The following is a 24,474-nucleotide window of genomic DNA, read 5'->3' as shown; positions in this document are numbered from 1 at the left end:
AAACATTCTCTGTGAACATTTCCGCTTCAAAACCTTTGGACAAAAACCATATTGACCTATTTCAGCATGCGCTTATGACTGAATAAAATAATATGTTAGAATAATGTTAGAATAGCTTCCTAACAAATTTCTTTGACACAAATAGCATTTCATGTCTAACCTTGAACTGTGACCTTTCTTCATAATTTGCACCTACGTCTTTGGTTTCGCTATTTGAACTTTCCCTTTTCCTCTCTTGTCGAAGATGTTTTCCTTTCCCTTTCTCTCAGTGTCTGCATCTATTCGTTCACAACATCGCTTTTCACTGCTGCACTGACTGGAGCCATCTAACTCCAGCCTGTATGAACTGGAATAATTACAGTCATCATTACTCAAAGCTAAGATGAAAATTGTGTACATATACCTATACAGATAAAAATGTTGCTGAGAAAAGATGTTGATGCAATATCATAACATCTTGAAAATTTTGCCTATAGTGACACTTGTGTAAGTTCATGAGATGTTCTCCTTGATCGTTTTGAGATATAGTAGATATCTTTCCAGCCCCAGACTGTTCGTTGGTGTCTTCAATGCCCCAAGTGCTGTGTGTCCTAGTTTCTGTCTTTTTAATTGGTTCAGGTGTGTCTTGTTAATTATACCCTCATTAGTTACCCTTTATGAGTTCTCCTCTGTGTCTAATCGTCTGGTCTCATTAATGCAATGTTTTGTTTGTGTGTGTGAGTGCTACCCAACCAGTCAATTAAAAATATATGAAAAAAAATCTTGTTTCAGGTTAACATAAGTTATTAGAGGGTCTGAACAAACATTTCAGGTAATTCTGCATAAAGGATGAACATCGTGACCTACAACACTGGTTTTGGCCTCAGATGATGCACTCGAAAAGTTTGCTGCAAGGTGAAGATGCCCTTCAACTAAACCACCAAGCAACCCCCACACATGCACGTAAGAGCTGGCAACACACCTACCGCATGCAATCAATAGTAGCCAGTAGCCTTCACAGACCACAACGCATCTTGCTTTTGCTCACAAACGAAGCCGGAAAGTGTGTCACAGTGCATGAATAACCTCATGTGCTTTCCAAAACAAAACAAAAACCCAGAGCTCAAGTTCCGCGCAGGATTGAACAAATGCGTAGATGCAACGTCCAACTTTCCAAATGCTACTTTACATATATTGATTTGCATTTTCGTATCTGCTATGAGCTATTTGCATGTAGGCTTGTAGAAACTCAGTATAAATCAGTCTTAGGCCTACTCCTGATGTTCAATTAAAAAAATATGAATACAGTGCAAATGCTAATGTCCGAGAAAAGCAATTCCAGTAACTGGCTCCACACTGGTATGAAAATATAAAGTTGTTTTTTTTATCCACATCTTTAAAAATGGACTGTTTACAGTAAACAGTACGTCTGCTGACATACACTTTGATTAAGCATCATAAACATTCATCTATAAGTCAGGTTTTGATGAAACGACAGCACACTCATGATCTAGAATAACAGGTTTAGGTCTTGTTGAAGTTTTAATAAAATCTGACACATCAACATTAATGCTAGGAAAGTTTTTCTCACTACCCTCTCTTATGCTTTTCGCTTCTGCCTGTAAACTCATTCTAAGTAATGCAGCTTGGGTACTTTATGGGTTATTATATTTGTATATAATATAGGAAAGGCATCTAAAGGACATGAGACCTGATTCTTCGTAAATGTGCTTTCCTTTGTGAGAATGGAAAACCCATGATTGTGGGTTGCGTTTGCATCGCCTCTTTCACTTGTTTACACCACGCATCTGCTGAAACCAACTCTTTTAACTCGGGTCTCACAGTCAGGTCATGTCACATCAATCGATGAAAAAAAAACGAAACAATGCCATCACATAGCTGAACCATTCTCCAAAAGTGTACATTTCACGAACACTAATTTCCCAGAGCATCCAAAAGTGCAGTTTCAATAAACATCATGCACAGGAGAACAAAGTCCTCTTCGTGCTAAATCCAGGGAAGTATTACAGTCCTTTTTAGGGGAAGAACGAATATTAAAATTTAAACAAATCTGTGAGAGACAGGTGAGGTTCCTGCTGTGCAGTAAAAATTTCATACGTGCATTGCAGTCAAGAAGGAAAATAAAGTTGGAGAGAAAAATGACTTTGTTGTCAATGGAAAACCATTTAAGCTCTGGACGTTTTGCTGGCCTTTACAGAATATACATCATTAGTAAAGTGTGGACTTTTGCCTTTTAATATCCACATTTTACTACATGAATACTTAATGTAGTCTGCATAAAAATGCAATCTGCATAAAAATAGCTTCTGGTCAGTGGGGCAGTGGTCTTACCAGTCAAGCAGACCCATCCCTTTAATGTCTTTTTGAGTAGAAAACATTGCCCCCTGGTGTTCTTTCATGTCTTGTGGCCTAATGTAGGGTAATAGTGAAGAGGGTACAGGGTGTGAAAAACATGTAAACATTAGTGTTTCCTTTAGCTCTTGACTGCTGATGTAGGCTAACTGAACGTGAGAAAAGTGGTGGAGTTGAACTGTATTTGACAAGTTTATAAAACTGTACAAAATATGCATAAAACAACTGTCCAGGATAAAAGCCCAATAAAGGCCATCGCTGCCCTCAATGTTAATATTTTAATTGTTAATTAATTTACAAAAAATATATAAATATTGGGAAAGTTGTCCAAATTACGTTCCTAGCGATGCATATTACTAATCAGAAATTACATTTTTATATACTTATGGTCGGAAATGTACTAAATAAGTCAATGGAACATGACTTACTATCCTACATACTTAACATACTTAATATCCTAATGATTTTGGATAAGTATAAGTATTTTTGGCTATGTACCCGTGCTACTTAAGACTGGTTTTGTGGTCCTGGGTCACATATATTTCACTCATCCTGATAATTGTTTAGCCATGTGCTGTTTGATGGAAATCCCCTGACTTCAGTCAGACCACTGCCTTATTTAGCTTTTAATGGACTTGTATATTCCTGGTGATTTTGACTGATGGCATAGCGGTTATAAATCAGGAATTTTATGGAAGCAGTGTTCATTTTGACAGCATTTTGATTTAGCTTCAATTACCAACCAAGTTACTGTCTTTTGACTAAAAAAGCAGAAGCTTTTTACTTCAGTTTTGGACTTGATGGAAGAGAACGTGGAGAGTAAAGATCTGAGTAAAGCAGAGGAAAAACATGCCAAAAATCGAAGTAAAAACTTCACACGGAAAGGACACATTAAGAAACCCATGAGAAGCAGCATTATCATGATGAATAAAAACAGCCAGTTAAAATATATATGACATTGAGTATTTAAAGTGGTAGACTACATATATGTAGGTGCATATGCATGTAAATAGACAATTATAATCTATTAGTTTGGACACTAATTTTCATAAGCTGTATTTAGTGTGAACAGGACTTTAATATAATAAGTTTATACATAATCAGAAAAAAAGTATGATTTGTGAGATGCAACATCAACTCATAATTACAAAGTTACAAAGTCATGATTACAATTGCAAGAAAGATAGAAATGTATGATTTAAAATCGCAGTAGTGTCAGAATTCAAAGATGTGCTCACAATTCTGACTTGTCTTAGATTTGCTAGTTTTTTTTGTCACACAGGTTTTTTTTTTTTTTTTTTTTACCTCAGAATCGCAAGATATAAACTTCTACAATTTTGTGTTATAATTGTGAGATATACAGTAATAAATCTGAAGGGGGGAAAACGTACGTATTTTTTTATTATCAGCAATGGATAATTTCTCACTCTAGATTCTTAAACATACATATTAATTGACTTAAAAACGTGATTTATTAGTGTTTCCTCCGCACTCCTTTCCAGTAGGTGGCGGGAAGGCAAGCTCTACGTTGGTCTGCCGACCGCCATTAAACTCCAGAAGAAGGAGAAAACAGGACGTAGTGGTGCCAGCAAATCACACAGCTTTGTGTTTTTGGGGTAATTTGTTCATTTATGAAAAATACAGCTAGTTAAATCAACCTTTTACAGGCTCGTTTCTGTCTTGTATCTGGTACAGTTATATTTGCGCGTCTTTTCTGGCGTTTCTTAACTGAACCAAAGCCAAGCTTTTAGTGATTATTATTATAATGAAGATTTTGTACATTTTTAAAGATTCACTTATTAATCTGGTGCACTTTTGCAGTACTAAATGAAGAGCTATAACCCACGTTATTTGCAAACTGAATGCAGAAAAAGACCCTGAACTTCAATTGGAGATTTTATGCTTTTTATTCATGAAGCCTCAAAAAACTTTGGTCTGGAGAGATAAGCATTTAGAAAATGATTTAAAACACGATTTAGAGTTAAAACAAATGAAATCACTTTGCATTTAGATGGATGAACACACACAGAGTGATTGAAATGTGTGAAAAAGCATCGGTTTGATTTTGGATTTACTTTTGCACAGGATTTCGCCTACGTTTCAGCTCTTCCACAGAAGATAATGAAACGGTTTACGAAAGAAAGTCGAAAACATGACTGATCCGGAAACCCGCAGAATAAAACCAGAAGATACTGAGCAACAAATAGGTTGGTGTGTGTTCTTCACTAAGTTTGAAGTCTGTCAGGTTTAGGGATTGCAGTTAGAAAAACCATAAATGCTGTGAAATGAAACTGCAATACAGAAAAGACAAGTTATAAGTTGTTATGTACTGGCACCCGTAGCATAACAGTGTATAAGTCACTAATACCATAAAAAAGACTATTATGGGCCATATTACAATTATTAAAAAAAAAATGAATGAATGAAATGAGGTGTCTGCACGGCTAAGAAGCTAGATGTTTTTAAAATAATAATTGGATGATCAATTTACTTCATTCAAATTAATTAATCAAAAAGTTTGTACTTTCTACTGTTACCTAAGGGCTCAACTGTCTTTTTCCTTTCACATTTATTTATTTTCTATACTGAAAACTTCTTTTAACTTTTTTTTACCTTTTTGTATTATTAATTTTAGACCTGATAGTAGAGAACAAGGCGATTGAAAAACTGACTGAAGTGGAAGAGAAACATCATCTCAAAACTGAAGAGACGTCTTGGGGTTCCTCATTAAAAAGCACAGACGAAAAGTGTTTCAATTGCCCTCAGTGTGACAAAAGCTTCTCATGCGAGCAAAATCTCGATGTTCATATAAAATGTCACCTTGAAGAGTTTCCAGACGACCTGAAGGACCGCCTGAAAGTTCATGCAAAGGAGAACCCTTGTGTATGCGATTTATGTGGAAAGAGTTTTAGTCTGATGGGTACGTTAAAAAAACACCAGAAAAGACACAGCGGTGTGAAGGATCACGCTTGCTCTGAGTGCGGGAAGACTTTCTTTACAGATGGTGCGTTGAAAGTGCACCTGATTAGTCACTCTACAGAAACGCCTTACAAGTGTTCACACTGTGGCAAGAGCTTCAAACGGTCGATATATGTGAAAAGACATGAGAGGATCCACACCGGAGAGAAACCGTACACGTGTGATCACTGTGGGAAGAGTTTCGGACGAAAAGGACATCTTAATAAACACTTGACTATCCACACTGGAGTGAAGCCGCACACATGTGATCAGTGCGGAAGGGGTTTTACAGAGAAAGACCTCCTCAATGTTCACATGACAATCCACACCGGAGAGAAGCCGTACAAATGTGATCAGTGCGGGAAGAGTTTCAGAATATCAAGCGTTTTAAGGGATCATCTGCTTATTCATTCTAACGAAAGGCTCTATAACTGTGACCGGTGTGGTAAAGATTTTTTTAGGACGAGTGCCCTAAAGAGGCATATGAAAGTTTACACGAAGGAGAAGCCTCACGTGTGTTCCTTGTGCGGAAAGAGTTTTAGTGAGCGGGATGCTTTAAAAATACACCAGAAAAGACACAGCGGCGTGAAGGATCATATTTGCTGTGAGTGCGGGAAGGCTTTCTTTACTGATGCCGAAGTGAAAAAGCACAAGGAAACTCACGCTACGGAAACCCCTTACAAGTGCTCACAATGCGAGAAGAGGTTCAAACGGTTAGTATATCTGAAAATGCACGAGAGGATCCACACCGGAGAGAAGCCGTATCGCTGCAACTCGTGTGGCAATAGTTTCACTCAGTTATCTTCTCTAACCTATCATAAAAAAAAAAGATGCGTGTCTGAAATGACCGTAATTCAAATGTCGATCTGTGCTTCCAGAGCCCCATCAAGCGATTGTTGAGATGAACTGAGAATAAAAGGACTGACTGATTGCCGATTGTTTCAGGTTCATCACTAGCTTTTATTGATTGTTCAGCTTTTGTAGTTCATTCAAACGTTATATCTATCTCCTTCAGGTTTTCTGTCTTCCTCAGAAGTCATCAATAGACCGACTTTTCTTAGAACTGAAAAAAAAATATATATATATATATATATATATTTCAGAATACACAAGAGACTACAATATTTATCTACATACTATCATTACTTAAATAGAATTGCTCAAACTATTAAAAATGTATTACAGTACTTTTTTGAATAAGAAAATGTAAATATTGGCACTATGAGGTAGAACAAATGGAAAGCTAATTTCCATTTTTAGAAAAGTCTATTTGGTTGATCATAATGTAATAATTCTTCCACGGTGAACATTTAGCTCATGTTCATCGGAAAGAAATTAATTAATGATAAAATGTAAGGCAGATGTTTTCACAAATGAAGGCATACATGTTTTGTTTTGGTGTAACACTAAATAGCACTAAATGCATCTAAAGTATCCAGAATTTTTTTTGCCATTCTAACTGGTAAAGTTCCCAAGAACAGGACCATCCCATCCAGGTCTCTGAAATGGAAAGCAGGGATTTCCTCATTCACTCGTCAAAAGAACATTTAAATCTCATTTGCTATGTATAAAAATAAAAATGGGGAAAGTTTTGGTTTTAAAAATGTTTTAGTGAGGTAACGTAGAGTCATGACGTGTATGTAAGGTTAAGGCTGATTGGCCATTCATCAACGAGAAACCTTTCGACACGCCCATTTATCCGGTGTGCGGTAGCTGCCTCTGAAACAAGAGGAAAAGTAGTCACCGCTAGCGCTATCACACAGCCCTGAGTCTACTGAGGTGAGATATTTCGCGTGTTTTATGCAATTATAAGCATAGTGTTTGTTAAAGCGTGATTGTACAGGGTCATTCTGTGCCGTATTGGTCTGGTGCAGTGCTGTTTGTGCGTTTTTATGGCCTCTGTCGACTAAAATAAACATTTAGCCTAGCAGCAGGGTTTGCCAGCATTTCCAAATGATACGGAATCGTCCCTTATTTGAGGCATCGTTTTGTCACCTATATGTATGAGCGCTCAAACAACGCGAATAACAAACTCTCAAATGAAACGAATTTTTAGACACATAATTCTTTGGGGGGTTGCATGCGTTTACCGCCTGCGTTAAGACCCAGGAGAATCCTGGTCACTCCAGCATCACAGTCAGAGGTTAATGATTTATTATGAGATGTATTAATGTAAGTGTATATGCTGTGATGAATGATTTTTGTTATTTAAGTGCTAGCAGGACTCAACGAAGGATTTTTGCTGTTCAGGTTATGGTGCAATTATAGCTTTGTGAAATTATAGCACAATTAAAAAGTTAGCATAGAAAGGTCCAAGGTGAAGTCATACATTTGGTGTTTATGTTTGTAGGAGTTCAAGTACAGAAATTGAAAAATCAAATAACACATTGTATATTCTTATAGCCATTTGAAAGTAAGCACTCATTTAGTAGTAGTGGAAATGTAATTAAGCAATTATTTTGATCGGTGTGTGGCATTAACGTGCTACTGGTAACTATTTTTTTAATTTTTTTGACAGATTCCCCTCCAAACACACAGGAATTCACCTACAGTTCAGCTCCTACCACAACAACTGAAGTAATAAAGCCAAAAGCATGACTGATTCAGAAGCCTGCAGAATAAAACAGGAAGACGCTGAACAACAAATAGGTTGGTGTATGGTCCTAATTCTTGAATAAAGTTATAAAACTTCAAGCAATTCATCAAATTTAATAGTAGCAGTTAAAAATAATATAAAAAGGAGTGAAATAAAGCTGCGGTATATAAAAAAGGTGAAATTACTAGTTTTAGTGGTTCATTTTTTAGGCTACATGATTGAACTTGGGTCTTTTAGACTGACAACTTGAAGTGTTACATATTATCTAGGCTGAGTGCAGACTGGCAAATGCTGTTATCACTTTTTTTCATGTTTGTGGAGGTAATATCTTCATATTGCTTTTTAAAAATGCTGGTTGCCATTGTTTTGCATGCGTTTTACCAATCACTTGCGTCGCTGGTAATTGACCTTACTCTGAAGTAGGAACTAATTTGCCCAAGAGACAGAGCTTTACATTTAAAGATAAATAGCTAGAAACAATAGAGACTTCCTGCTGGAAACCATGCGATCAGCAATAAAATCCCAAGGAGTATTGTTCTTTTGTTATTCTAAATCTGTGGACCATTTGGTTCACACCTTTACAAACAGTTCCTGTGGATTGCGCCTGGAACACATTCACAATGCAAATGCATCTGACTAAAGATATACATAATCTTTCAAGCCCCTTAAGACATGCTGAAATTCCATATCCCATAAAACTACAAGAGTATATTTCAACCGAATAGTTAATGGCATTAAATTGTTCCATAACCTGCTCCACAAGTGTTCAAGTACCCCGCTTTTTATAAAGCAGCTCTGCCCCGTGTGCTCTACCATTCTCTTTCTCTCAGAAGAACAAGATGAAGAGTCGCTGGACTGTATGAAGCGTACCCTGGTCCATATACCGCAAGCCTCACTTTTCCTAGAGCAAGTGGATTCAGTTTGGTTTGTTTAAGGGGTTGTGATGAGGGCTTTGCTAATAATACTATTGCTGTTATTGACAGCCTCTATGCAAAGGAATAGTTGGACATCATGGAGGATTCTGCCCCTACAGCCAAAGGAGCACTTTACTCAAGGTTAAGTAGGCCCTCCTCAACTGTCCTGTTTTTCCATCGGGACTTCTGGTTCTGCTTTGGATGGCTTTGCTAAATGTTTCACAGCTAGAAATAATCGCAAATGTAGCACCATTTCCTTCCTTAATGGCTAGTTCTTTTTCTGTCTCAAGTCAGTCCAAGCTGCCATTTACTCAGTAGCACTCTAGGCCTGCATCGGCATCTGTTCATACCCAGCCTAACGCTTTACTTTGGCTCAGAAGTCATCACAAGTGAGCCAATTCTTCTGATGCTTCCGTTCACCCCAAAGTATCTTCACTCTGCAGCACTCTAAACCATCGTCAGTACCTGTGCCAAGCTAGAGGGAGAACCTAAAGTGAAACAATGCTTCTGCTTAGTTTAGTGCTATCCCTTCCCAAAGCACCAGAGGCCCTACTCTAAGCTACAGCTGAACCCTGAGTAGCCCCAGCAGTTTTGATGCTCCAAAGGTTCTGTAGAGGCTGGACCACCCTTAAACCACACTTTGTGACATGGGTTTCACTTTATTTTAAGACAACATCCTTCAAGCCAAAGTCCAAAACATGCTAGCAAAGGGCAACTGTGGAGAGTGTGTGAAGCTTAAAGCAGCTACTACTTTATTCCAAAGAAGGATGGCAGCCTCAGGACCATGCTTGGCTGACAATAAAGCCTTTGCCTGTCAGTTATGATCTCTGTTGGTACAGTCAGTTATTGTTCTTCTGCACAATTTAGTTCCGATCATAGACTGTAAAAAACATGGACGTAGTGTCCGTGACATCACCTGCAGGTTTCTGAAGAGCATTTTTGAAGCTCAACGTGGGCGGAGCCGATGAAACCACACCCATCCATCTTGATGGTAGTGGCATCAGCGACAATTCACTTGTCGATCGAGTTGCCACACTCTTAATTTTGCAGAACGTTAAACTCCATTTAAAGTAAATTTTGAGAATTGTTTGGAAACACATAAGTCTTTGAGCTATATAATACTTGGTGGAGATTCCGTTAAACAGTTTTTCACCATTTTCTTGAGAATTATTTATTGGGAGGGTCTAAATAGGAGGTCTAAATAGGAGCTCGGTGATGCAATGTAGCCACTGAGCACTGATCTTGCTTCTCTTGTGACGTTGCAAAGGGATCTCGTTATAATATTACCAAAACATGCTAACAGAGCCTCTGAAAAGACAAGAGAGCAGTAGATTTATTTTCTATATCTTGCTGCTTCCACACAGATCTAAAATAAACGTGATTTCTTTACCAGCTGGTTACTTTAAATACATGATTTCAATGTAATAAACGTGATAATCAAAACCAAAACAGATGTTTTTAGCAGGTACTCGCTGTAATGTCACAACTCTATTCTGAACATTTGCATTTAAAGAAACTGGCACCAAAATCAGAGAGTTTCTGCCTCCACTCAAAATAGGCATTTACAAAATGGTATATTAAATGATCTTTGTGGTATTACGTGCTAAAACTTCACAGACACATTCTGGGGAAGCAGAGACTTTGTACTTTGTAAAAAGGGGCATATGTCACTTTTTTTTTTAAGTCTTAGTGTAATTTAAACGGAATGCGTTATAAGAAAAACTCACCCCTCGCACAGTTGTTATGAAGGACAAAATTACCGTAAATTCTGGACTATAAGCCGCTACTTTTTTCAGAGGTTTTGAACCATGCGGCTCATAAAAAGGTGCGGCTATTCTGCAGATTTTTTCCCACCGCTAGGGGCGCTCTAACCGGAATTAGAATCAAAACTAAGACAAAATAAATGCAAAGAAGAATACGCTAGTTCCTCTTTAGCAGATATAAGTCGGTAGAAGCGGATGGAAGGACGACAAATTACCAATCCTGTCAAACTCTATCTTTTCAAATCATCACCCCTTCATCATGGAACCCACATGAAGAAGTTCGTATGATGCAAGTTTTATGTTGAAGGCCATCGATCTCGCTATACAAGAAGGAAACCGCGCTGCCGCTAGGAAGCTTAGCGTCAATGAGTCTATGGTAAGACGCTGGAGGAGGCAGCGGGAAGAGCAAAACTTTTTTAAATGGAGCGAATGCGGCTTATATGCAGGTGCGGCTTGTTTATTTTTTTTATTTTTTTTTTAAATAGAGCGGATGCGGCTTATATGCAGGTGCGCTTTATAGTCCAGAATTTATGGTAGCTAAATAGTCCAAAACCACTTTTTGTACCAAGCTATAAACTTTTTTTTTTTTTTTTTTTTTTTTGCTGTAAAGTTCGGCTTTTTAACTCTTTTGGAGCCAGCATTTTCCGGCCAGTCGATAAGTTGCAGGTTTAGTCACTTCCTTGTTGGTTTCATGAGATAGACCTGAAGGGTTATGTATTACTCTCAGGTATTTCAGTTTCATTAGCCCCCTTATATTAATACTCCATGCTTTGTTCAGTTAATTTGCTGCTTTTGTTATTCCTACATTTGTGTTTGCTCTTTCATAGAATTTTCCAGCCTTATTTTAAAATTAATAATTAGGTAAGAACTGTACCCGAATAAATGATTGATATATATATATATAATAATAATTTTTTGTTTCACGTGTCTTTATTGCTTTTTTCTTTCAAAATTTAATAACTTTTTTTAAATCAACATGTTATTGAACTTTTTTACTTTAATTTTAGACCTGATAGAAGAGAACAAGGAGATTGAAGAACTGATTGGAGATGGAGAGAACCGTCATGTGAAAACTGAAGAAACATCCTGGATTTCCTCATTTAAAGGAGACAAAACATGGCTTCAATATGAAAAGAGCGTCTCATGCACAGAAAATCTTGATATTCATATAAAATGTCATCTTGAAGGGAAGCCATACACATGTAATCAGTGTGAAAAGACTTTTACAATAAAAGGAAACCTTACAAAACATATGAATATCCACACTGGAGAGAAGCCATACACATGTGGTCAGTGTGGAAGGAGCTTCAGACTAAAAGCAACTCTTAATCAGCACATGAATATTCATGCTGGGAAGAAGCTGTACAAATGTGGTCAATGTGGAAGGCGCTTCAGGCTACAAGCAACTCTTAATCAACACATGAATATCCACACAGGAGAGAAGCCCTACTCATGTACTCAGTGTGAAAAGACTTTCACAATAAAAGGAAACCTGACAAAACATATGAATATCCACACTGGGAAGAAACCATACACATGTGTTCAATGTGGAAGGAGCTTCAGACTAAAAGCAACTCTTAATAAACACATTAATATCCACACAGGAGAGAAGCCCTACATGTGTGATCAGTGTGGGAAAAGCTTCAGACTAAAAACGACCCTTAATGAACACAGGCAGATCCACACAGGAGAAAAGCCATACACATGTGGTCAATGTGGGAAAAGCTTCAGACTAAAAGCAATGCTTAAAAAGCACATGGATATTCATGCTGGGAAGAAGCCATACACATGTGGTCAATGTGGAAGGAGCTTCAGACTAAAAGCAACCCTTAAAAAGCACATGGATATTCATGCTGGAAAGAAGCCATACACATGTGTTCAATGTGGAAGGAGCTTCAGACTAAAAGCAACTCTTAATAAACACATTAATATCCACACAGGAGAGAAGCCCTACATGTGTGATCAGTGTGGGAAGAGCTTCAGACTAAAAGCTACCCTTAATGAACACACAAGAATCCACACTGGAGAAAAGCCATACACATGTGATCAGTGCGGGAAGAGTTTCACACAAAAAGGATACCTTGATGCACACTTAAAAACCCACACTGGAGAGAAACCATATACCTGTGATCAGTGTGGGAAGAGTTTCACACAAAGAGGAGCCCTTAAAGTACACATGAGGATTCACACTGGAGAGAAGCCACACACATGTAATCAGTGTGGGACGAGTTTCAGACTTAAGCAAACCCTTGATGAGCACTTTAGGATCCACACTGGAGAGAAGCCATACACCTGTAATCAGTGTGGAAAATGTTTTAGAAGATATAGTGGTTTTAAAAAACATCTGCTTACTCATTCTAGAGAAAGACTAGCTGAACGTGACCAAAGCAGTAAAACATTATTTAGGTCAAATTTCCAGAAGAACCACCTGAAAGTTAATACAAATGAGAAGTCTTACGTATGCTATTTATGTGGAAAGAGTTTTAGTAAGATGGTTGCACTAAAGATACACCAGAAAAGACACAGCGGTGTGAAGGATCATATTTGCTCTGTTTGTGGGAAGACCTTCGTTACATATGGTGCACTGAAAGTGCACCAGACAGTTCACACTACAGAAACACCTTACAAGTGTTCACACTGTGACAAGAGATTCAAACGATCAACATATCTGCAAATACATGAGAGAATCCACACTGGAGAGAAGCCACATAAATGTGATCAATGTGGGAAGAGCTTTAGACTAAAAGAAACTCTTAATCAACACATGAATATTCACACTGGAGAAAAGCCGCACACATGCGATCACTGTGGGAAGAAGTTTGGACAGAAAGGAAACCTTAACAAACACATGAGAATCCACACTGGAGAGAGGATACACACATGCGATCAGTGTGGGAAGAGTTTCCTAGAAAAAGCAAACCTTAAAGAACACATGAATATTCACACTGGAGAGAGGCCATACTCATGTGATCAGTGTGGCAGGAGTTTCGCACATAAAGGAAACCTCATCAAACACATGAAATGCCACACAGGGGAAAAGCCACATGCATGTGATCAGTGTGGGAAGAGGTTTGCAGAAAAGGCAACCCTTAATGAACATATAAGGATCCACACTGGAGAGAAGCCGTACACTTGTGATCTGTGTGGGAGGAGTTTCACACAAAGAGGAACCCTTTATGAACACATGAAAACCCACAGTGAAGTAAAGCCATATACCTGTAATCAGTGTGAGAAGAGTTTCAAACGAAAAGAAGGTCTTAATGATCACATGAAAATCCACACTGGAGAGAAGCCGTACACATGTGATCAGTGTGGGAGGAGTTTCACACAAAGAGGAACATTTTATCAACACAAGAAAACCCATACTGGAGTGAAATTATTTCGTAAAAATAGTTTCAGGACCGATTTACTGAAGAGCCACTTAAAGGTTCATACAAAAGAGAGGCCTTATGTATGTGATTTATGTGGAAAGAGTTTTAGTCAGATGGTTGCATTTAAAATACACCAGAAGAGACACAACGGCATTAAGGATCATGTTTGCTCTCAGTGTGGCAAGACTTTTTTTACAGATACTGACCTGAAAATGCACAGGACAGTTCACACTACAGAAACACCCTACAAGTGTTCACACTGTGGCAAGAGCTTTAAACGGTTAATATATTTGAAAATACATGAGAACATCCACACTGGAGAGAAGCCTCATGCTTGTGATCAGTGTGGGAAGAGCTTCAGACTAAAAGGAACCCTTAATGATCACATGAAAATCCACACTGGAGAAAAGCCACACACATGTGATCAGTGTGGGAAGTGTTTCACACAAAAAGGAAACCTTAACAAACACATTAAAATCCACACTGGAGAGAAGCCTCATGCATGTGATCATTGTGGGAAACGCTTCAGACAAAAAGGAAACCTTAATGATCATGTGAAAATCCACACTGGAGAAAAGCCACACACATGTGATCAGTGTGGGAAGACTTTCAGAAAATTAAGTGTTTTTAAAGTTCATCTGCATACTCATTCTAGAGAAAGACCAGAGCATGCTCGCTCTGAGTGTGGGGTGACTTTTCTTACTGATAGTGAAGTGAAACAGCACCAGACAGTTCACACTACAGAAACGCCTTACAAGTGTTCACACTGTGACAAGAGATTCAAACGGTCAATACATCTACAGATACATGAGAGGATCCACACTGGAGAAAAGCCTTATCAATGCCATTCATGTGGGATAAGATTCACTCAATTATCTTCTCTAATATGTCATAAACTGCATGTCTGCGTATCTGAAATTACAGTAAGTAGTTCAATTTAGTTAAGTTAGTTAGGGCTGCAGCAAGTAATTATTTTGATAAATGATTAATCAGAGTTTATTAAAATGATTTAGCAACTTTTTTTTTTCACAGATTAATCAGTAGCTTTAGATTTTTTTTTTGGCTTTTGGATTTTATTAAAATGTTGAGTTAAACCTATTCTAACTGAAAAATAAAATAAGGGAATACTTGTGTCTTTTTAATAAATGGAATAAACTGAATTACTGTCTGCTTCGGGTATTTTGTTCTCATTAATACACCAACTTTGCTTAAAACTGAAACTAATGTATAGGAGCTTAAAATAATCATTCATTCATTTAGATCCTTTTGTGGGTGCTTTGGCCAACAATCTTGAGAACATTGAGGCTTGTGGGCTTGGAAGCATGGGCTGAGTATCATCCACACTGCATGCTAGTTTTGTCCAATCCAAGACGGATCCAGGGATAGCTTTGACAACTGGAGTCCATGGTGAGCCAAGCTCTGTGGCAAAAAGATGGTTCCCATAAACAGTCCAATATATTTACTGTTGGCAATGGTGAGAGGTGAGAAAATGAACAATAAAAAAATAAAATAAAATCTTGAAATATTTACCAAAGAGTGCTCTAACAGGGCCAATTACCCATGACTACATCCATTGTAAGTCGGTTGTTCTGTAAGGGTTAGAGAAAGCATCCTGAGGCGAGGATTTAAATCACTGGTCTCAAACTAAACTCTTGGAGGGCCACAGCTCAGCATAGTTGTGCTCCAACCCAATTGAAATACACCTGATCCACTTAATCAGGGTTTTAGGATTACTAGAAACTTCTAAGCAGGTGTAATTTGGAGCTAAACTGTACAGAGATGTGGCCTTTCAGGAATTTATTTTGAGATCAATGATTTAAATACCCTCTTCTAGGACCACTACCTTAACGCGGCTTAACACATGTGTTGGAGTCCTTTCCGGTCAATGGGAGGGTTGCCTCTCTGCACCTTCGGGGTTGGAAAGGGGTCTCTCACTGCCTATGGGCTAAATGGCAGTGTGGAGTACCCAGCCTTCTTGGGGTCTCTGGGAGGGGTGCTGGAAAGTGCCTAGACCTTGGAGTCTCGTTCTGCTGGAGGACTTCAACACTCACGTGAGTGATGCTACTAACACCTGTAGGGGTGTGATTGAGAGTAACCACCCTAATAGGTACCGGTAGGCCAAGTGGACTGTGGCCCGGGTGGTTGTGGAGGCAAAAACTCAGGTCTGGGAGGATTTCGGTGAGGTCGTGAAGAAAGATCACCAGTAAAAATACATTATGAGATGGTACTCATCAAAGTTTTAGTGAAGAAGCACAAGCGCTGACAACGAAAATGATGGAGATGTGTGAAGCGAAAGTGTTTCTATTTTGCACAACTTGTACAAAATGTAAAGCTGTCAGCTTTGTGGACATTAAAAATATCAGTTGGCTATAAAATTTCACCAAATTCATAACGAAATTCAAACAAAAAATATTTTTGGTCCTTGTAAATGTAGCGTGAGCGATGGCTTGCATACCTCGATTCAAGCTGAATATGAACCCTTTGTATCTTTCTCTTATTATTACTATTATTACGCCAGTCCAGCAGAGAGAGCTCTTACCTCTGGGTGAACTGTGATCACTGCCTCTGCTACTACTTCCTGTTTAGAGACTATGTATATATATATACTGAAGCAGACCTTTTCTTAGCATGTAGCATTATTGTTAGCATATACCTTGGTCTTTCTTGCCTTGTTTTTTTCCTTGTTGATATTCTTTGGATTTGGCCCTGCCTATCTTTGGTTTTATTGATCGTTTGCTGCCTGACTGTTTTTGGATTCTGTCGTTGCCTTGCCTCTTATGTTCCTGTTTGCTGTGTTCTGACGTCTGCCTGCTTTGACCATGCCTTTGCTAAATAAGAGCCTGTAAATGGATCTGCATGCCTATATAGTACAAAATAAACATGAAAGAACATCAAATGTAAAGTTCTCTTATGTAATTATGTTATTAATGAAGAAAAACAGATGGGATTTTTGCAAGACATAAGACAACATAAAACATTGGTAAATGTAATCAGTCAACAAAACAGTCATTGTATAACAGTTTTATTCTTCCTGTTATTATACTAAGGTTTACTTGTATGTTCTTTCTGCATTTGTCTTGTCACATTGAAAACTGAAAATAGTGTCTTACCTTAATTTTAGACCCGATGGAAGAGAATGAGGAGAATGAAGAACTGAGTGAAACTGAGAAGAAACATCATGTCAAAACTAGAGGAAAACTGAAGAAGAGTCAAAGAAGAGTCCAAAAGTCTTTGACCTGCCCTCAGTGTGGAAAGAGTTTTTCACACAGACAAATTCAAGCTCACATGAAAATCCACACTGGAGAGAGGCTGAACACTTGTGATCAATGTGGGAAAAGTTTCACACAAAAAACAGGCCTTAAGGAGCACATGAAAATCCACACTGGAGAGAAGCCGTACACATGCGATCAATGTGGGAAGAGTTTCAGTAAGGCGAACACCTTTAAATTACACCTGCGTTATCATTCTGGAAAAAGACCATATAATTGTGAACAGTGTGGTAAAACATTTTTTAGGTCAGATGCCCTGAAGAACCACCTGAAAGTTCATACGCAGGAGAAGCCTCACATATGTTCTTTGTGTGGAAAGAGTTTTAGTGAGCTGGCTGCTTTAAAGAAACACCAGAAAAGACACAGCGGTGTGAAGAACCACATGTGCTTTGATTGTGGGAATGTCTTTTTTGATAGCGCTCAACTGAGACGCCACCAGAGAACACACACTGGAGAAAAACCTTACAAGTGTTCACATTGTGACAAGAGATTCAGTCAGTCAGAACATCTGAAAACACACGAGAGAGTCCACACCGGAGAGAGGCCTTTCACTTGTGATCAGTGCGGGAAACGTTTTGCCCGAAAAGGACACCTGAAGGGTCACATGAAAGTCCACACTGGAGAGAAGCCGTGTCGCTGCTCTCAGTGTGGGAAAGGTTTCGCTTCGCCGTCGTCTTTACTCAATCATACAAAAAACAAATGTCTAAAATTGCAGGAAGCAGTTCATCTTCAGTGTTCTCAGTAAATGTGACATGATGCAACAAAAACTATTGCATTAATCTGCCTTAAACAGCTGTTATGAGAGACTGGACAAACCAAAAAATACAGTGAATAAGCTTTGACAGTTCTGTGCTTTGAGACAATCTATATTGTTTTACCACCATATAAATATAAAATATAAAGTGACTTTTTGCGACTGCTTTCAGTAAAAAGTAGCTAAATTTGTCATATTGCCTATGGCTGGGCATGGCATAAATCTCCAAAAATGAAGGCTTTAATTAGAACGTATATCTCTTTTTTTAAACTCACTATACTGTCACCCTGAGTGGCTGCTACCGAAGGCCATCTAATTGTGAAGATCGGAATGGCTTCTTCTACCATTGCAACGCTGATGAAAAACAGCTCTATCTCTCATTTCAACCAGATGATCTAAAGGTAGCTGCACCTATAGTTCAACCTGGCAAAGACTGAACTACTGCCAGAACTACTGCAATGCTCTTCTGGCTGGATGTTCTTCAAGTACACTCACTATTATGAATAATCTCCTCCAAACGTCTGAGACATGCTAGTAAGTGATGCCTCTTATTACAATCACAGAGAGCTAAAACGTATCTCTTTTGACACTACTTGACTTCCTGAAGTAAAAAGAAAAACCTGTATCTTTCTTTATTTAGTGGAAAATTAAAACACCCTAATTTTCCTCAAGGTAAGAGTGGGCCTACGTCATTTGGAACTGCAAACAATTTTATTTGTGTGCATTTAGAATAGTGCTAATTAATACATTACTACTTTATAATTCAAATAATAAAAAAACAATTAGAATAAATCATTAACAATTCTCTCATTATGTGCATTTCTCTAAAGTGGGACCAGTGAGAAGATGGGCCGCTGTGCCAATGTTGAGTTTGCATGCAGTATTATAGCAAACGGCTGCCTTTTAGAGTCACGCTGTAGCCTACTAAATAAATACGATTAATGTTGTGCTATTTTAAGAATAAAGTCGAAATTACAATAATAAAATCATAGTTAATGTGAAAATTCGAAAACAATCAAACACACAGTTCACATTCAAGATCCAATCCAGCACGTCAAAAAATATAAATGAATAAAAAATAATAAAAGTGAAAAGAAATGTGTATAAACCTAGACGACCTGCTGCCTCACTCAAAAGTTTATATATTCAGGAGAGGACACTCAACAACCAAATGCCAGCAAGGAAAGAAAGCTTCACTAGTCCTTCCACAAAAAGAAGGAAGGCATTTTTATGGAATACAAATTGTTTTATATAAATAAGGGAAAAATGTATCACCTTATAAATAGAAATAAGTTAATCGTTTTTAAGATTGAGTGACGTCACACTAATCTTAATGCATCTGTAAACTACTTATATATGTGAGGGATGTCAAATGGAAACTAGAACATGTCTTGATCAGGTGTAAAGAAATATGAAAAAGAAATGCAAGCTTTGGGTGTTGTGAAATTCACATTATGTAATATTTGAAAGGTAGGAGAAGAATATAATAGACCAGGTCCAGATTCTTGAGATTTCCCCATTGATCAATTGTAGTCACACTCCACTCCACTACAGTAGGTGGCGGTATGCACTTTTATAGTTGCTTTTCAACCAGCCAATAAACAAGAAGAAGGTACCGCTTGAGCCACAACACTGCTTTAAGTCTTCTGAGGTAAGATCGTTCAAACAGTCATTTAAATCAAGCTCGTCAAGTCATTTCATCCAGTGCAGTGCTATTTTTTGCGCCTTTTCTGGCGTCTGATAACTGACATAAACTTGACAAACGCCACACGACCACCCAAACGATATATAAATATCGCGCCAAAAGGGAAACCCGGCTTGTGGTGTGAAACAAAGTCTCAGCCTTTTGGCGCACTTAAAGTGACGTAATATATGGTAGCCTCAGTTAAAGAAAAAAAAAAAAAACAGTTGGGACGGGCTTCTTTGATCTGGAATACATTTGAGTGGGTTTTAAGCGGGATAGACAACAGCTTCACTGTACGTGCTTTTTGCAGCAATGTTTTGTTCTCTCTCATATACATACATGCATATATATATAATGTATGTATGTATGTATACATGCATATGACCATTTTAGAAAGTCTAGAAAGATATATGTAACATGTAAAGTTATTGAAAAAAATGAAATGACTTGTGTTCAATGATGGATGAACACAAACAAGATCTAAGTGTGTGAATGAAGGCATCAATTTGACAACTGGTATATTTTTATTTTGGCAGATATGCACATCCAGCCGCGCAGGAATTGACCGACAGTTCAGCTCCTCCCACAACAGTCTACGGAAGAGTTGATGAAAGAAAGCTGAAAATATGACTGATCCAGGACCCTGCGGAATAAAACAGGAAGATGCTGAAAAACAAATAGGTTAGTGTGTATTCTTCTTTCTTTACTAAGTTTATTCAATCAGTTACTTGGCCTACAGGAATTTATGGTTTAAAGGCATTAACGGCAGATTAGTCGCTATCAAATATTTTCCCTCCAAAAAGAACATACGTAACATAACATAAGAACATACAAAACATTTACATCAAGTTTTTTCATTCACTTTTTAAAAATATTTTCTTATGGTTTTTTTATGTTTGTTTTTTACTAAACATTTTTACTTTCATTTTAGATATGAGAGAAGATAACAAGGAGATTGAAAAACTGATTAAAGAGGAGGAAAGCCATAATGTCAAAACTGAAGAAACGTCCTGGATATCATCATTGACAAGAATAGAAAAAACAAAGCCTGAGTGTGAAAAGAGTCTGAAGGACCGCTTGAGAGCTCAGATGAAGAAGAAGCCTTTCGTATGTAATTTATGCGGAAGGGGTTTTAGTCAGATGTTTGCATTTAAGATACACCAGAAAAAACACAACACTGTGAAGAATCATACTTGCTCTGAGTGTGGGAAGACTTTTTTTAGATGTAGTGCACTGAAACGGCATCAGAAAGTTCATACAGGAGAAGCACCTTATAAATGTTCACACTGTGACAAGAGATTCAAGCGGTCTGATTGTCTGAAAAAACATGAGAAGATCCACACCGGAGAGAAGCCATACACATGTGATCAGTGTGGGAAGAGTTTCAAACGAAAAGAAGGCTTCCTTGATCACATGAGGATCCACACCGGAGAAAAACCATACACATGTGATGAATGTGGGAACAGCTTCAGACTAAAAGAAACGCTTTATCGACACAAGACTATCCACACTGGAGAGAAGGCCAGTTCACACACATGTGATCAGTGCGGGAAGAATTTTAGCCAAAAAAGATACCTTCTTAAACACATTAAAATCCACACCGGAGAAAAACCACACTCATGTGATCAGTGCGGGAAAAGCTTCAAAGACAAGGGAACCCTTAATGATCACAAGAGGATCCACACCGGAGAGAAACCGTTCACATGTGTTCAGTGTGGGAAGTGTTTCAGACTCCAACAATCTCTTAAAGAACACATGAGGATCCACACCGGAGAGAAACCCTACACGTGTGATCAATGTGGGAAGTGTTTCATGAGAAGACGAACCCTTTACCAACACAAGAAAACTCACACTGGAGTGAAACAGCACCAGACAGTTCACGCTACAGAAACGCCTTACAAGTGTTCACACTGTGACCAGAGATTCAAACGATCAACACATCTACAGATACATGAGAAGATCCACACTGGAGAGAAGCTGCATCACTGCCATTCATGTGGTAAAATATTCACTCAATTATCTTTGCGAGTGGCCACATATTAAAAGTACATGTATTTAAATGTCGATTAATCACGGTTTGAAATGAAACGTTAGCAGGTCGTTGGCGCCCTCTGCAGATATTTGTTATAATACATAATGTTTATATTACATTATGTATTTTTAACAGTGTTGTTCAATAAATTTAGTATTTTGTTTTGATATTTTTATTTGAGCCAATGTTTAGCGCCTTACCATTAGTCATAGTAAAACCTTGTTTTCATGACTCGTTTCTTACTAAAAATATGAGTAGATTACTTTATTATAACAAGAATCATTAGTTAGTGGAGTGAATCCTGTACTTATTCATAGATTCTAAACTACTTCTTGTAATATGTGACCCAAATAAGAATTTTCATCAGATATTGTCATCTGAACAACCAATAGGTCTCCTCTACTTTGACCAACTGAGGGGAAAAAGCATTACAATACATCATGCTAACAATAGTGATTAAAACGATCAATTAACATATATCACATCAAACACTGCAAATTATTATCGATGTACTTTATTCTCAATTATCAATGTTAACTACATCAGTTTTGTGCGATTTTGAGTATAGTGTTTTAGCGTGTAGATTTCAATTTCTGTGCAGTCTAATCTCGGATTTTCACATCACTAAGAAATTACTTTAACCCAAAATGCAAACTATGCTGCTTTCAAACTGGTTGCGTTTTTAAAAATACAAATACACACAACGTAATGAAAACCTACCGGTACCACTCAAACTAGAAAACATTATTACAAGCTAACCGTTATAAGTAAGGTGATGGTTTTGAACACTGGCGGGTTATATACTTGCTCAAATATTGATTTAGCATTTTTTAACCCAAAAAAGTATGGACTGCAGCTTTAAAAGACATATTTTGTCATCGAAAATGTCTTAAAATACTATTAAAGCTAGTTCTAGTGACCCAAGTATCTGTATCTCTAGTACCTTGTGTCGATAAGCAGTACAATTCATATTTTTCAGAGCGTATGATATAGCTTTCATTCATCAGGTCAACCATATATTTATGAAAAAGGTTGGATAATAAGTGTACCTAATTCAAATGAATGCAACAAAATGTTTAGAATTTCTAAAAAAAAGTATTTTTGCTTTCATTTTAGATATGAAAGAAGAGAACAAGGAAGTTGAAGAACTGATTAAAGAGGAGGAAAACCATCATGTCAAAACTGAAGAAACGTCCTGGATATCATCATTGACAAGAATGGAAAAAACAAAGCATGAGTGTGGAAAGAGTCTCCCGTGCAAGCAAAATCTTGATTTCCTGAAGGACCGCTTGAGAGCTCAGATGAAGAAGAAGCCTTTCGTATGTAATTTATGCGGAAGGGGTTTTAGTCAGATGTTTGCATTTAAGATACACCAGAAAAGACACAACGCTGTGAAGAATCACGCTTGCTCTGAGTGTGGGAAGACATTTTTTAGATGTAGTGCACTGAAACGGCATCAGAAAGTTCATACAGGAGAAACACCTTATAAATGTTCACACTGTGACAAGAGATTCAAGCGGTCTGATTGTCTGAAAAAACACGAGGAGATCCACACCGGAGAGAAGCCATACACATGTGATCAGTGTGGGAAGAGTTTCAAACGAAAAGAAAGCTTTTTTGATCACATGAGGATCCACACCGGAGAAAAACCATACACATGTGATGAATGTGGTAAGAGCTTCAGACTAAAAGAAACGCTTTATCGACACAAGACTATCCACACTGGAGAGAAGGCCAGTTCACACACATGTGATCAGTGCGGGAAGAATTTTAGCCAAAAAAGATACCTTCTTAAACACATTAAAATCCACACCGGAGAAAAACCACACTCATGTGATCAGTGCGGGAAAAGCTTCAAAGACAAGGGAACCCTTAATGATCACATAAAGATCCACACCGGAGAGAAACCGTTCACATGTGTTCAGTGTGGGAAGTGTTTCAGACTGAAACAAATGCTTAATCGACACATGCTTATCCACACTGGAGAGATGTCTAGTTCATACACGTGTGATCAGTGTGGAAAGAATTTCAGACAAAAAAGATACCTTAACAGACATATAAAAAAAATCCACACTAGAGAAAAACCACATGCATGTGATCAGTGCGGGAAAGGTTTCAAAGACAAGGGAACCCTTAATGATCACATGACGATCCACACTGGAGAGAAACCGCATCAATGCCATTCATGTGGGAAAAGATTCACTCAGTTATCTTCTCTAATCTCTCATAAATTGCATGTCTGCGTGTCTGAAATTACAGTAACTAGTTCAAGTTCTGATCCTGTTCTTCCAGGTTCTAGGTAGGGCCGCATCAAGTAATCGATTATTAGTCTGATTAATCAACTTTTTGTTGATTATTTTACAGATGAATCAGTCTTTATTGATTATTTGGCTTTTGGAGTTTGTTAAAATGTTGAGTCGCACCCATTCTGACTAATAAAAAAGGTCTTTTTAATACACTTTGAGTAAAATTAATTATCGTTTTTTAGATTTTCTGTCCTCAGAAGTCATCAGTACTCCTACTTTATTCAAAACTGGAACACAAAAAAATAAAAGGGCATTTCACAACACACAGCAGGCTAAAATGTTCATCTACATCCCTTCGTGAGCGCTTGCAAGCTCGTCTGCAGTTCATTAAAGACAAATGTTTTCATAAATGAAGGAATACACATTACCTGATGACGGATATATATATATATATATATATATATATATATATATATATATATATATATATATATATATATATATATACACACACACACACACTTGATAAATCCAA

General features: G+C 37.7%; 2 protein-coding genes across 10 annotated transcripts; both read left to right on the top strand.

Moving 5' to 3' along the window:
• Positions 1–808: 808 nt before the first annotated feature.
• LOC122327375 (zinc finger protein 501-like) lies at positions 809–6,244 on the top strand. Its single transcript, XM_043222696.1, has 4 exons — positions 809–942; positions 3,855–3,968; positions 4,438–4,559; positions 4,988–6,244. Exons 3-4 carry the CDS (start codon positions 4,505–4,507, stop codon positions 6,208–6,210), a joined length of 1,278 nt encoding a protein of 425 aa, XP_043078631.1. The 5' UTR covers positions 809–942; positions 3,855–3,968; positions 4,438–4,504; the 3' UTR covers positions 6,211–6,244.
• LOC122327304 (gastrula zinc finger protein XlCGF7.1-like) lies at positions 5,888–24,151 on the top strand. 9 transcript variants are annotated; one of them, XM_043222567.1, is made up of 5 exons: positions 6,972–7,089; positions 7,829–7,959; positions 17,076–17,895; positions 20,891–21,660; positions 22,810–24,151. In XM_043222567.1, exons 2-5 carry the CDS (start codon positions 7,905–7,907, stop codon positions 23,994–23,996), a joined length of 2,832 nt encoding a protein of 943 aa, XP_043078502.1. In that variant the 5' UTR covers positions 6,972–7,089; positions 7,829–7,904; the 3' UTR covers positions 23,997–24,151. The 9 variants fall into 9 exon arrangements, with proteins under 9 accessions (XP_043078495.1, XP_043078502.1, XP_043078493.1 ...); XM_043222560.1 differs by lacking the exons at positions 6,972–7,089; positions 17,076–17,895; positions 20,891–21,660; positions 22,810–24,151 and adding exons at positions 5,888–6,023; positions 8,890–8,961; positions 11,591–15,060; XM_043222558.1 differs by lacking the exons at positions 17,076–17,895; positions 20,891–21,660; positions 22,810–24,151 and adding exons at positions 8,890–8,961; positions 11,591–15,060.
• The last annotated feature ends 323 nt before the right edge of the window (positions 24,152–24,474 follow it).

This window comes from Puntigrus tetrazona, chromosome 22 (assembly GCF_018831695.1).
Source record: "Puntigrus tetrazona isolate hp1 chromosome 22, ASM1883169v1, whole genome shotgun sequence".
Classification (NCBI taxonomy): Eukaryota; Metazoa; Chordata; class Actinopteri; order Cypriniformes; family Cyprinidae; genus Puntigrus; species Puntigrus tetrazona.
Note: the sequence above shows the minus strand (reverse complement) of the source record. Positions and strands in the feature narration are given on the sequence as shown.